Source organism: Delphinapterus leucas, chromosome 10 (genome assembly GCF_059928025.1).
Source record: "Delphinapterus leucas isolate spDelLeu-1000000601 "Yukka" chromosome 10, BTC_Dleu_Yukka2, whole genome shotgun sequence".
Taxonomy (NCBI): domain Eukaryota; kingdom Metazoa; phylum Chordata; class Mammalia; order Artiodactyla; family Monodontidae; genus Delphinapterus; species Delphinapterus leucas.
Genome location: NC_143138.1, coordinates 69,928,279 through 69,943,479, shown reverse-complemented (window position 1 = coordinate 69,943,479; position 15,201 = coordinate 69,928,279). Strand labels below are relative to the sequence as shown.

The window sequence follows — 15,201 nt, the reverse complement described above, 5'->3', positions numbered from 1 at the left end:
CTGCGTGCACCCCCAGTGCAGCCTGTGACACCCCCCCACATGCCTCACTGGGCAGGGAGGACTGGGCAGGGGAGGGTGTCACTGGTAGCACCGGGGGAAAGTACAAGTTGCTAAAATATCTTACAAATGGAGGGACCCCGAGGATGGCTTTGCGTGAACTACAAACGCCAGCCTGATGAAAAGGGCAGGCCCACTCTCACCCTGGGCTACCCACTGGAACGGCCTGGGGAGATCTTTGACAACTCTGATGCCTGGCTCTCACCCCAAAGCTTTTTACTTAATTGATCTGGGGTGGCCCCAAGCTTTCCCAGGTGGTTCCAACATACAGCCAGAGCCAGGAGCAGCAGCCCAAGGCCAGGGTAAAGCTGGGCCATGTCTTCAGCTGGTCACCCACAGCAGCTCACTCCCTTTAGGTCTGGAGGGGCCACACAGAATGCGACCGCCGGGAAAGCCCATTCCGGCTGTTACAGCTAAGCAATGGGTTCCTCTGGAGTTGATGGGGTTTCAGTACTCAGATGGATGCAAAGAGAGTAGCTGCCATCCCCATCTTCCTTACAAGGGGTGGGTGGAGGAGGCTCAGAAACACAGGGAGCTGGTGAAGGGTGGAAAAGGACCGTGAGCAAGCTGCCACTCCTGGGTTCAACCGCAGGACACCCCCAGAGGCTGCGGGACTAGGGAAGGTCTCACTCCCCAGGGAGCTTTCCATTGACAGCACTAGGGGCTGAATGATGTTTCAAGAGATGGAATTCCAGTGTCATCCCAGGGCCTGGACTAGATGACCTCGGTAACTCCTTCCCGAGATGCCACAGTCTTCATCTGGAAACCCTACAGGGAAATGGACCCTCAGCCTTAGGAAGCCAAACTATGTGCCAGAGTCTGGAAAGCTCCTTCCCACAGGGCTCCCAAGCAGGCTCTTGCCGTGTAGGCTCTGGGCCAACCCCCTGCGACTACGGAAGGCAAATGAGCCCTGAGTTGCCCAAGTGCAAAGGGATCAGTCTGCTTTTACGCATTAATTCCCATCTCTTCCTAGAAAAGCTGAAAGGATGCAGTTTTCCAATTCAGACAGGAGGCAAACCAGTTGCCCTGAGGCGTCCTGGAGAGTTCTTGTCGGGGAGCCTCTCTCTGACTACTTCTGACCTGGTATGTAACACCTCTGGGATGGAAGGCTTCTGTATTTGGGATTGCTGAGTTTGTCTCCAGAAACCAGCGACCTGGTCCCTAGAAAAGGGTTAGCATACGGCATGGAGGGCTGTACAACCTGACTGTGGATTTAGAACAAGAGGCTGAGTGTAGCTGTGGGCCACCTGGTCCACCCTGGGTACACGACAGGTCAGGGACAATTCTTAGGTCCCTGGGAGTGACCTCCCTACTGACTTTGTACATGCTCTTAAGTAATAACAATGCAGACATGGCTGCTAAACAAGTGTTTTGCCTCCCCGCCAATAATGCTAATCGGAAAGACTAAACGTTAGCAACAGCCATTTCCCAGGTTAGGGAGAATATGATGCCGGATCATTTCTCCATTCAAGGAACAAACAGGCATCGAAGAAGGAGCAAAACCGAGCCTGCCAGTCCTCATCTGACATTTTAGCAGCTTGATGACATTATGACCAACTGTGATGAAGACAAGTCCACGACAGCTATCAAACCATGACCGTGGCAGGGTAGGGGTCATGGGAGGGGGCGGCAGGATGGAGAGGGCCAGGTGAGCATGCAAGCAGGACAACAGAAAGGGCCATCCAAAATGTTTTTGCGAAGAATACAAACGCAAGCTCAATTTCTCATTTCCAGGCCACATCGTTCATTCTTGAAGACTAGGCTGCCGTGTCACAGAGCCAAGCGTGACTGACCAAGATGGCCCCAGCTCAGGCCCCAGGCTGGAGACAACGAAATAGGGCACAGCAAACAATTTAGATGACCACGACCCACAGCACTCCTGTGCAACTCAGCGAAAACCAAAGGTGGGAAAGACAAGTATACAGTCTTTCGAGTGCTTTTGCTTTAACAATGACTTCACCGTATATATGTTTATATATACTTGCCGCTACAATTTTCTAAAAACAAAACCAACATGAAAATCGATTAGGCAACAGAAAAGAAAGAGCAACAGAGGTTGGGAGAGACAGCACAGCAAGTTAAACATTGCAAAAAATGATGACTTATGGCAGCTAAAAACAGCCAACAATGGACCAAGAGTATTCACGCTCAGCTGAGTCGGGAGTGCGGGGGACAGGGCCACCGAGGGAAATGATGTGTGCTGCTTCCCAGGGAATTCGGCATGGGGGCGGGGCATGTAGAGGAACCACCGGCTACACTCAGAGAGTTATGTCACCGGAGGTTAAGGACATCCAGTCTCTCCTGTCTTTGTGCTGTGGCCTGAGGGTCGTAGATGCCCAATAAAGATGTGATGAAGGACTGAATAGATGAGAAGGTGGCCTTGAGCATCCCCTCTTCACTGAGGCCCAGCACAGAAAGGCTGAGGTCCCCTAAGGTGGTTTTCTACTGGGCCAGGGCCTTGAACTCGCATTGCTCCCGGCTCAGGAAGGTTTGGTCTCAGGCTCCATCTGACCAGGGGAAAGGTCACGTAATGAAAAACAGTACGAGGATGCTGACTGGTAGGGTTTTCGAGTCTGACTGAATGCCAGGGAAAGCCTGTATTATACAGAAACCCCAAAGTCAAATGCTAACTAAAAAATTTCGCGTGGGCTTTTATAGACCTGTGGCTTTCCTGACTGATGGAAGGTGAAGGCGGACGTGTCTGAGACACTGCTGGGCAGGGCTGAACCAGAGGGAAGGCACAGTGGGCTCAGCCCCAGCACGCGGCGAGGCAGCCAGGAAGCCGCGCGTACTGTCGGTGGTGCACCAGCGCGGGGAGTCAGGCATTAGAGAGCTGGGCTGTCTGCTTGGTGAACAAACCCTGGCCACATCCTGGTGCCCAGAAGCTAAGCATGGACCCTACCACCTACACACCACGTGAAGCACGGAGCGCTCCAGGGAGACCTGCTCAAATTGTCACTTATGATATTTTCACTTCCATTATAGGCCACCTCTGACTTACATAGGGGTCTGGTTCCAGACTGTTCACGTAAGTGTACTTTGATGGAGGCTGTAAGTGCTTTACGTGGTGAGATGATTAAGCGGGCAGATGTCTGGTCATAAACTCAGGAGAGAGCCCCTGGCAGCCCAGGGAGGGTCCTATGTTCTCCCATTAGCATCAGATTATTTTATAACCAAGCATAATTCACACATTATAAATGGCAATTTTATACCTGACTTGTGGAATATTTCACATAACGTGGAATTTATGTAAGTCTGGGCTTATGGAGGTTGGCAGATCTATGTGCCTAAGTCTAGTAAAATACCATTTCAGTACCTGGTCTTGGCATGAATTTGAGTGTCATGAGGCTTAACTCACACCCTCACGGACATGGTAATGTCTTACAGTTCATTTCGCTTATTGTTACAAGGAAAATCTATATTTAAAATAATACCATTGTATCTCCCTAACACTTTGGGAGTTTAAACAAGTATTTTCACAAATATGCCTATCATTTTATCATTGCAACGTACCTATGAAGCAGGGAGGGCAGACATCATTCATCTCAGTGGTCCACGAGGGAACTGAGGCCCAGGTCCAGGCTAGCGCTGTCCTGCTACTCTACACTCCACAGTCAGCCTGGCCCCCAAAATGGTGGCATAGATCTCATCATTCTTATTTGGCACAGGCTGACTGGGCACCAGGATGGACCATATGAGCCCGCAGGTGTCAGACAGGCAGAGCGTGGCAACCCCTGCCCAGCCAGGCATGGGGGGAGGAGGGCCAGGTTGGCACCGGGCAGCAGGAAGCCAGCACAGCACGGCAGCCCACCCCATGCTCCACCTGTCCCTGCGAAGGGCTCCACACAAGCTGGGCACCCACGGAAGCCTGCTGATGAACTGGGGACAGACCAGGTGGGCAGGGCCAGTTCTGCCCGCATCAGGCCCTCCCGGTCTGGGCATGGGTCAGATCTGAAAGGGGCCAGTGGGAGGCGGTGCTCCCCTTTCTGCAGCCTCTGTATTTTGAGGAAGGTTCTCAGGATGCTTCCTAAAGGTTGGGTGGGGTGTTCACTCCACCTACCACTGCTCCTCAACAAAGGATTCAACTGGGTGCAACAAAGGAGCGCTGACACCCTCTCCTAATATACACGAGGCCCTCCTTCCCCTGGCCCAGGGCAGCCTTCAATCTGCATCCCTATTCGGGGAGCTAGGATAGGCATGTTCCCCAGCGTCACCAGTAGGGCTCAGCAGACACAGCGTACAGGTGAGGACACCCGCAGCGGTGGCCGTGTGCTCAGGGCACGGCTGTGGGGTTTCTCTCCTGTGCCTTCACAGACCCACAGTGGGTACCAGGGCACACGTTATGAACTCTGCTTTCCAGCTCAAAAAACTGAGGCACGAAGCAGCCGGGGGCCCTGCCAAGGTCACCCAGCTACTGAGTGATAATGTTCACATACCCACACAATTAACTCCTAGCCCTTAACATTTTAATAAGGTCTTCTTTAAAAATAATGTTTTCCTTCCAAAATGGCAATTCTACATTTACTTCCCCACTCTCATTCAGGGGAAGGGGATGGGGGGGCCGGGGGAGGGAGGGAAGAGGACAAAATGTTCTTAGTCTTTTGCGGTAAATGCGTGCTTGAATTTCTAAAGTGTACAGAGATCCGTGGGGAGGGTTTCTGGTCTCCTCTGTGTTAGACTTAACGAGGTTATAGGACACAAAATTTGCTACTTACATTCACTTCAGTTATAGCAATATCAACGACGCTACCAACAACAATTAAGGCATCAAAAGTGTTCCATGCATCAGTGAAATAGTGCTGTTAGAGCAAGCATTCAGAAGCCACAGAAGAGAGGAAGCACAACAGGAAAAAAAGAAGAAAAGGACAGTGTTATAAAAGGGGAACATTCTAGCATCAAGCCACCTGGCTACTTGAAAAATCACCCTAAAACAAACATGTTATAGGTACATCACTTCGGGTAGTGCTTCTGACACAGCAAATAAAAACAGTTAGAGACGCCTATCTTGCCCTGCCTACCGCTGACTCGGCTTAACGCTGCAAAACAGTCAGTCCTCCAAAAGGTGATGTGTGTCTAAAGGCCTGGGGATCAAGCTCTACGCTAAAAGGCCTCTTCTCTGCAGCTCTCGTTAGAAGACTCCTGGTTTTCAATCAAGTACGACTGGGCTCTGTGACTTGTCCAGGTGATGCAGTGCAGGGCCGGGCGGGTGTGCAGACAGAGACAGGATGGGAGGTGGCCCCGGGCGGGCACATACTCACGTCAGCTTCGCTGAGCGCCACGTCTACAATGCTGCCGATTACGATGAGGGAGTCAAACGTGTTCCAGGCATCACTAAAGTACCCCTGGACAGAGCGGGCGGGGGCAGATGTTTATGAGCACGTAGGAAGGAGAAGCCACGCTGACCGCATGGGGTCACACCCAGGCCCCGCAGCAACCACGGCAACCAGGGGGGGCGGGAGGGCCAAAGGGAAGCGACCATACCGTCCACCGGTGCAGAGGGACACGGGGTGGGGCACCTGCATGTGTGAGAGAGGCCACGGGTGCATGGACCCACACATACACACACACACACCACACACACACAGACACACACACCATACACAGACACACACACACCACACAGAGACACACACACCACACGCACAGACACACACACACACCACACGACACACACACCACACGATGCAGACCGTGGCCCTGGGCAGCACTGAACCAAGCCAAGTACCTGCAGGACAGAGCGAGGCACTTGGTGACCCTGCCCTGGCACCCAAGGTCACAACCCCAACCCCTCACTAGCTGAGGGAGGAGAAGGCCCTCCTACTCCCCGTATGGGGTCCCTAGTCACCTCCTTCTCTTCTTCCACATCAAGACCACTATGACCGGCGTTTCACACCTTCTCACTGCTGTGCCCTTGAAACAAACCAGTATCCCTGCCCCTCCTCGACAGTCCAAGTACTGCAAAGGGTGTGCCCCGTGGCAGGATGTCCTCACAGAGCTCTCGGTCTAAAGGGACACGAAGGCTTACAGGGAGACAGGCCAGCGATGCACGCCGTCTAAGGCAGAGGTGTGGCCTGTAGGGCTGCGGGATCAGTGCACAGAAGGTCTCACGGGGAAGGAGCGCTCAGGGATGGTGATGATGCTCGAGTGCTCCCACTGTCCCCCAGAGCAGCCCCTATCTCCTGATAGGCTCCTTTTTCCTCTCCAGCTCTGGCTTCCCTCCCCTCCCTCTGCATCCTCCAGGCTGAGCGGACTCCTTTCCATCCCTCAAACCACCACCAGGTTCTTGCCCAACTCCTGAGGCCTCTGTGATTCCGGCCTCCCCACCCCAACTCTACCTGCCCACGTCCACTTGACGCTCAGCTCAAATGCCAACGCCCTGATGGCATGTTTTCAGATCCTCCTGACTCATACCTCCCATCCTGGGGACTCCGAATGTCTCTCAGGTCTTGGTCACTGAATCTGGGGCCTCTGCCCGCAGGTCTACCCCATGGAATGAGGGTAGAGGACTGTGCTGACTGCTCTGTCCCCTCCTCCACTAATCCCACCACCCAGCCCGGAGCCGTGAGCCCACATAGTGCTTGACACGTGGCAAGGCCTCCTCCTTCCACCAACTTGCACCCTCCTGGTCATGCAGCTCTGCCCTATTCTTGTTATTTCAGGTCCTTGTATCTTGTTGAAGGTACAACATCCCTACGACTGTGACTCACAAATCTGTACATACATGGCATACATTTCGCATCCTCTTCTGGGCTCAGCACAGTAGGTGCTAAATGACTGCCTGCTGTCTCCTGATACCCCCCAGGAAGCCCTCAATCGGAGGGGGTGGTGGGGAGAACAGTACACAGAGGCTTCTGGCTGCGAGGTCAACGACTGTCTGCAAATCAACTGCATCTTTTCGACAAGCCAGGATGTGTTGTGGAAATAAAAATTCAGGTCTGAATCATATAAAAAGGGGCCCAGTGTGCTTACAACGGGGTACACTTAGTGCTGGATCAAGAACACCAGAACAGAAGGTACTTTGAAGTGTCAGGTCCCATGAATTGATCAAGTGCAGGCCCAGAGGAAGCCACTGCAGAGCCCCAGCCTTTTACGACACTATGGAGAATGTGGACACGCTGGCTGTTCCAACAACCGGAGGAGGGATGTTTGTTCTAATCACTGTTGATCACCCCAGGTGCATTTATGGGGGACCTGTAACGCTGACTTAGGGTTTGAGATTTTTAAAAAATTTCATCTTAAATAATGTAAGACTTTCCCAACCAACTGCCACGACTTCTGACCCTGCCCCCGCCCCCCCCCACCCCCCGCCATCTCCTCTCTCCTCCTCTCCCACAATCCCAGCACCTCTCTCATAGTTACTTACCCTCACGGACTGACTGCCACCCTCCCAGGCCCCTCTGTTAGCCCTCTAACAAGTAAACAAAAGCTCGCCTGCACCAGCTCTGATGATCTATGATAAACGTCTAATGGGAGCGTCTGCTTAATAAAGACAACGTCTCACTCCTTACAGCTTCTCTTCTCAAGATGTGGGGCTCTTGGCTGGCAAAACAGGAGAGGCAGGCCACGGTGAGGACACGACTGGTGCGCCTCAGGAAGCTGGCTGTGCTGGTCAGAGAGGAGACCCAGAGCCTGCACCAGGACGTAAAGGCACATTCTGCTTCCCTCCCCGAGGACAACGCGAAACCAGACAGTCAGCTGGATCACGTGGTGCGCTGAGTGCCGCCGTTGTACCCGGGTTGGGAGAACACAGCGTTTGCTCTTAAATTATCTGCATCACTGCGAATGGTAACACACAGTGGGCTGACTGGCGGCCTGGCCACAGAGCACGCTCTGAGGTGCAGAGCCTGTCCTCTTCCTCATGGATTTAACAGCAACTCAGAACTGCAGAGACAATGGTGAGCCTTCCCCTCTCCTCTAGAGAGGAGCTGATGCCTTAGAAACGCGTGGTCATCAGTAACAACTGGGGCTCTAGGGCACAGAGAGCAGTGAAGACCCACTGTCCCTCCTGTCCTGTCCCACACCACGGGCCCTGCCCCCCTCTTGCTACAGTACATCCTTTCCCGGAGGCCAAGCCCACCACCATTCAGGGCACTGAATGCCCCTCTTACCTACTTGAGGCTTTATTCCTGAATGGCTCCTCTGTCTCTGTGTGTCTCTGTGTCTCTGTCTCTCCAGAATGATCCGTATTCACCTGTGGATCATTCCTATCAGCCTGCAAACTATTCTCCAACTGGCCCATCCTGGCCCCCTGCGGTGTATAAAGTCACTTTAAATCAACACGATAGGGGCTTGATGTTTGGGGTCCTGGAACTCTTTGGTAATCTCATCAACACCCTCTCTGGAGGGTCCACTGCACTCACAGAGTTGTGCCCAAATTCTAGAGGGTTCCTGGACTGACACCCTCGTCTAGGCGACAGGAGGCTTGAGTTGCTGCAGGTGGCTGGAATCACAGGCTCTGGCCAGATGGCTTGCTAGGGGCCCCAGGGAGGCAGAAAATGCCAACCCCCCCCCCCCCCCGCCTTCTTCCCACATGCTGTTTCCCTGTTTAGTAGCCTCCTAGGTAATAAAATCACCGTCAAGTGAGTATGACTCAGCCCCACCCCTTTCCCAAAGCCACCGCAGCGTCTGGGTAACCAGAAGGTTAGGGCTTCTAGCACGGCGCCCACCTGCATGCTCTCTCCTCTTGGCCAGTCACAAGAGGGTCTCCTACAACTGAATGTGGAGGTCAGGGCCCCTCAGATGGAACCAGCAGTCCCTACCAGTCTGGCCACAGTTGGCCCGTATTACTTTTTGAACAGCCTCACCCATTTGAAAGGATCAAGCAAGTCAGCCACACGCAATAACATTTATTACTCGGAAACACTTCTGACTCCGGGAATTTAAAATCATAACCCAGACTAACGTGGGCTTAGGGCCAGGAAGCTCCCTTGTTTCTAAGAACTCTATCTTGATTGTCCATTAACATAATCTCCGGCTAGACTATAGGCTCCTGGAAGGAGAGCTGGACCCCCAGCCAGGATAGAGCATGGGCTTGGCACATGGTGGGCAGCAAGGTCTATGCAATGCAAACAAGAGAAGCAGCCCAAGTCCAGGATCTTTTCGCTGCCCGGCCTTTTGGGGTTTACTGAGGCAGCCGGATCACTTTCCAATTTCTGCCAGGGACTGTCTGGGAAGCATTTGACCCAAGGGATGGCCCACAGTGCCAACTTTGGGTGGAAACTGTAACTGACAGCTTTCTAACCAGCATAAGCCTTTCCAAAGGTCAAGTGGAGGCTTAAAGAAAAATACGTTCACTTTTGGCCACTCTGCTCTGCCCACATCTCCTGTGATAGAAAAGCCGGTAGGGCCTGATGCCAAGGGGCTGCACCCACAGGTTCATCCATCCATTCCTTTCTTTCTCCCTTCCACCACTTCCCATGGAGTAACCAGCATGTAGCAGGCATCGCGTGAGACAAACACAACCCAGCCTTGAGCAGCTGCTCAGCTAACGGAGAGGGAGACATGGAGGGTATTGATGTTGACAATGCACAGTGAGCATCTAACAGGAGCACATGTGAAGGGGAGAGCCGACCCTGGCTAGGCTGGGGGGACACTGTGACGGAGGAGCCCACATTCCAGACAGGCCTTAAAAGATAACAAGGTGGAAAAAGGGCTTCCAGACACAGAAGCACAGGCCACGGAAAGGTCCCGCATGGTAACAGTGGGGATGGGGTGCAGAGGAGGAACGGCTGGGAGCACGCGGCCGGAAATGAGGCAGAAATGTAAGTGCGCTAGTGTTTGGTGCAGAACTTTGAATATTCGACTATGAAATTACCTTTTTTTTTTCATACAACAGGTGGCACGGTCAGCTTTCAGTTTACAAAGGGAGTGTGTGGAAGATGAAGGGGGGCGCTGAGGCCAGAGGCAGGAGATGGGTTCAGCAGTCAAGGAACGCAAGAGGGAGGAGGGCCGCGGAGGCTGGGGTGAGACGAGCTGGCCACTGAGGCCCTGGGCGTGCACGCGTCTTACCAGGGGAGAAGGGGACCAGGAGGGAGCTCCGGGATACCCCGGCCTTGAAAGGACAGGCTGAGCCCATGAAGGAGTCTGACATCAAGTTCTAGTTAAGGAGAGTTAATATTTCTCCTCAAGCGTTATTTGGCATTAAAATAAATCACTGAGATACATTTATGAGATATATATATATATATATATATGTGTGTGTGTGTGTGTGTGTGTGATCACTGAAGAACTGAAAAGATAGCGTCAGGGTTTCTTCCCAGGAGGTACAGAAGGTGCTCCAGGAAAACTGCTGGGGCTGGTAAAGCAGCCTTATTGCTGCCAGGGACCCTGGGGGAGGGAGTGCTGTCCTGGGAGGCATATGGGACCGGGTGACCCAGTGTCCACGACACATCCGCTCTGCACAGAAGCATGAGGACAGCACTAAAGCACTTTCTTCTTTCCCCAAACCCAGTAACTCTCAACGTTTTCCAAGCTCAAGTGGCTAGGCAGGTAAATTCGACATTTTCAAGGTACAGTTGACGCTTGAACACGGTGGCTTTGAACTGTGCGTGTCCACATACACATGGATGCTTTTCAAGAGTAAATACCACAGCCCTACGTGGTTTGTGGTTGGATGAATCAATGGGTGCAGAGGAACCTCGGATAGGGAGCGGCGGCTCTAAGCAATACTCAGATTAACCCGCGTGTTGTTCAAGGGTCAAGTGTAGAACCAAGACCAAAACGCTTCGAGGTCTAAGCCTTGGGAACAAAGTGTGGCTCCCTGAGGAAAAGCCCACATGGAGGCAGGTAACGTACTTGAACAGGTGCTGGACAAAACACCAGATGGGCGGCTTCTGGAAGCACAAAGAAGGAACCTCAGACAAATCAGAAGTGCTCCTTAGACCTACGGGAGCCAGTACTTTGGACAAAGCCCTTCTTCTTCAATCTCCCTCCTTGCAGCGAGAGAATTCACTTGAGAAGTCCAGCGGCTGCCCCTTGGGAGTACTGGAGGGGAAGGCCGGGGAACAGGACTTGGTTCTTATCTACATCATGGCCCACCTTTCAAAACCCTAGGGCGGCTCAGTCGCTCCAAGTGCACGAGCTCGATGCCCGATGGGTGGGTCTACCCTGGGGAGCCGACACGACCCACTGAGCAGCCTGTTTGCTCGGCTCTCATTCCTTGTCTCTTTGGCGTCTCACCACCTTCCATGCTTGCCTAACCCACACTCAAAACAACTTTTCTCCTGGAGTGATCCCACCTCCCCACCAGGGAAGCTCCCAGCTCGGACCACATCCCTCTAAATGTGCTCTCACTCAGGAGGCCCCCTTTACCAGTCAGGCCCTTGAGTATAAAAGGAGTCAGGTTCCTCCACTCGTTTGAACCCTTCCTCCTATGATGCCTTCTCACCTCCCAGGAAGGATTGTAACTTCACCCTCTGTATTTCTATTACAAAACAGCTGCAACCCTGTCTCTCCTGACAGAGGCTGACAAGTTCTCCCGGAACACGCGCCCCTCACTGTGGAGAACACAGCCCCAAAGGACCCTGCGACAGAGCTCCCCAGGAGAGACGCAGACCTTCTGAGATGAAGTTTATGGGCCAGGCTCCCAGCCCTCTGTCCCTCTGGCCATCTCCTCACAGAGAGGCTTCCTTCTGCCACCTTTGCAACACGCCTCCTCAGCCCCACTGCCCCTCTGACGGGTAGGAGGGCCTCACTGACTTCTTTGTGGATGACTACTCGCCTGGCCTTGCTTTGCTAACACCAAAGAGGAGATAGGAGAGTCAGGAAGCGTTTTAAGAAGAGCTTTGCTTCTTGGTGAAATGACTCTCTCCGGCTCCTCCAGACACACCGTCACAACACCAAATCCATCTGCTTCGCAAATGCAGTGACGGTGCCCCTCAGGCGTAGAGGCGCTGCTATTGCTGTTTTAAAATTTCTCTCACTTGTAATCTGAGGTTATCTTCTGCTGTGAAAATACCTTGTGGAGGAAAACTACGAAGCGGCACAATTTCTAGCGGAAATCACTCATTTAAAAACTCCGATCGATCAGTACTGACTATAACTTAGCCACTCATTTCCCCTCGGCCTCACCAGCCTGTTCACACACCACTGAACTCTCCTCCCAGGTTTGGTAACAGTGGTTCACCGGACACAGCCGCTGACAGTGCACACGCAGACACACACGGACTCACACACATGCCGGGGGAAATGTGCCTTCTCAGAGCTTAATCACCAGGCAGGGCAAGACATGGCGAGGGGATCTAGGAAATGTTGCATAGATACGTGCCATGTTGCCTTGATCAAGTGCTTTTGGAGTTCTTACTCTGCAACCTTTCCATCAGTCCAGACAAATGTTGATCAAGGACGGAAAGGGGAAAGGGAAGCAAACCAAAAATCTCAAAGGATATTCAGAAGAGTTTGGTGGGGGCAGGGAAGAAGGTGCATGTGTGGAGATATGGACAAGTCACAGTAATTAGCATCTGGCCATGCAAAAATGCCAGGTTTGACCCCACTGCAATCACCCCGATCCATCACTTACAAGCGTCCTTTCTTTTTGGTCCACAAAGAGCTGATAAAGATTGCATAGGAATTAATTCAAATTAAAGATAGGAACAGTTCTAAATTAGAATCTCACTTACGGATGGAGTATGTGAACCCATCATTTCATAATCCGAGTCTTACTTAAATTAGTGTTGTCAGATACCTCACACCCTGATGAACAGACACTGGGGTCACTGAACTTATTCTCTAACTCTGATGGGTGGAGGTTTTGCTAGAAAAGAAACTGAGGGTCAAATGTGTCACAGCTCGGCCAGGATCTGCTCCTCTGTCTAGGGTTTTAGGACGAGGAAACATCACCACTTGATGCTGGGGATGGTGGTCGTCACCGTAACAGTCCTGACACGTCTACAGCATGGGGCTACACGCCGAGCACTCTTGTAAGCGTGGCACACAGAGTGATTCCTACTCCTCCAAACTGCCCTACGAAGTAGGACTACTAGAGCCCTCATTCCATGGGTGAGGAAATGGAGGCCCAGAGCAGTGAAGTATCGACAGCTTGCTTGGGGATTTGAGTTCAGTCTGGTCCCAGAATGGTGCGTGCTCTTCGACACTATGCTATCTGTCTCTTACGCTACAGACGTTGACAACTGTGGACTGGACTCAGTCTGTCCTAAAGGAGACATAACACGCAGAGCAGTCCAACACAGTTTAAAATGCTCGTGTCTTGTTTTGTCTTAAAGTCAAGTGAAATTTTTCTAAATTAAACAAACGAAAGATGGTATGGCTGTGAGAGGTCTGCAGCTGGTAGAATTTTCCATAAAAGGTGAAAAAGATGCTGTAGACCAAGAACAAAGAAAACCAAAGTCTTTATGCTGGCAATGTAGAAGTAAAATCAGGGCCGAATTATTCCTGATGGGTTATGTGAAAACAATGTCTCCAATGCTCAAGTAATGAGGCGAGTTTCCTTGAGACAGTCTGACACACGCTCTTCTAGAAACAGAAAATCAGGTTTCAAAACAATCTCCATTCTGCAAATTCCTAATTCTCTCTTCTTCTTTTTCTCAGAATTGTTTTTGCGAGGTTTTGTTTTCGCAGATTTATTTTCTCATGTGTACACAGATGCCCTCATCAGATTTTAACGTTCTCAGGCGATAACCTAGTTAACGGCCAGAACAATTCAGCATAATCCAATAACACAAGACTAACGGGAAGTGGGTGACTCTTTGGAGTGATTCAGCTACAGCCTTTGACAGTGGGTTTAGCAACTCACCTTAGGTTTAAATGCAATGACTTTCAAAACCATCTCGACAGTGAACACCCCGGTGAACACCATGTTCAGGATGTCCATGGCGTCATTAAACATCCTGGACTGCTCGTAGTGCTGTGGACGGAAGCAGAGGCACGGTTCTCGGGGGTCCACTCCGGACTCGCAAAAGGAGGCTCCCCAGCCCACCACCCCCTGCAGGCATCCGTCCGCCTGTCACACGGGCAGCGAGGCAACCTCCCCGGTCCAGCACCCTCTCCCAGTGATTCCACTGACCCTGCGAGGGCACGTGGTAGGCCCCCCACAAAGCGCAGGGGGCCCTGACAAGATGAGGGTGACCAAACGATGAAGGGGAAAGACATCCACTTCCTCTGCTCGGAATAAAGGGAATCCACCCTTCCTCCCAGCAGGGTTTCTACTCAGGGCCTTGACCCAGGCACAATGCAGAACACGCCCACAGGTCTATGGACAAAGGTAGGACTCGGTTAGGATACATTATACGCCATTTAGGCCTATATTCAATCAAAGGCACTGTTATCATCTTGCCTTCGTGCTTTTCCCTACATCAGCAGAGGGTCCTCATTCATAAGGAATTCGTAAATTTAAGGAAAGGGCCAGAAAACGTACCCTTGGCTGTCTTTACACTCATCTCCCAGACAGCACTGGGAGTTGGTTTGATTTGCTCAGGTTCTTAGAGCCAGTGGGAAACTGAATCTAGACCTTGGCCACTCTTGTCCTAGTGCAATATCCACTAGACAGCACAAGGGCTGGAAACGCTCACTATCAATACCGCTCTGTAATCCAGTGTGGCCAGTTGAAGTGAGCTGCCTTCCTTGCCCCCAGTGAGCCAAGAGTCGCTGTCAGGCAGGTCAAACTCAGTACTCCACGGACCAGAAGACTCCCCACTGCCACGCTGAGAGTGACTTGAGGACGGGAATGACACTCTGGGACAGGCCCAGAGCAAAGTGCCGGACACAAATTACCCAGCATAAACTTCGTTTCCCACTTTACCAATCGACAAAGCCAGGCTCGGGGGATTTAAATAACTTGCCCCGGGTCACCCGGCTGCTAAGGAGTCAAGTCAGGATTGAAGACCCCGCCTGTTCATTTCCACACAGACAGAGCTTTAGTCCACAACCACTCCCTGGCCACAGAAGCCCACAGTAAAGGTTCACAGGCCTGCAAGCCATGCTAGGGCTCCAGAGAAATGGCACTTATGGTCACGCTGTACAGTCTCTTATGCAGAAGAGTGACTGTAAACTCCTGCCATGGCAACTGTTAGCCAGAATGGGAGTCTGGCCAAACTACAGCCCGGACTCATCAGGTAATCAAACCCTTCCTCCTGTGAGGGGGCGGCATTCCACCCTCAGGATTTGGGGCATGGGGCTGCACCGAAGGCC

The 15,201-nt window shown here is 52.1% G+C and overlaps 1 protein-coding gene across 1 annotated transcript in view; it reads right to left on the bottom strand.

Moving 5' to 3' along the window:
• CACNA1D (calcium voltage-gated channel subunit alpha1 D) overlaps positions 1 to 15,201 on the bottom strand; it is a 126,198-nt gene that overhangs the window by 62,604 nt on the left and 48,393 nt on the right. The window contains exons 22-23 of the mRNA XM_089919883.1: positions 13,808 to 13,918; positions 5,316 to 5,399 (exon numbers count right to left, since the gene is read on the bottom strand). Coding sequence (XP_089776009.1) covers positions 5,316 to 5,399; positions 13,808 to 13,918 — 195 coding nt within the window. The remainder of the gene's footprint in view (positions 1 to 5,315; positions 5,400 to 13,807; positions 13,919 to 15,201) is intronic.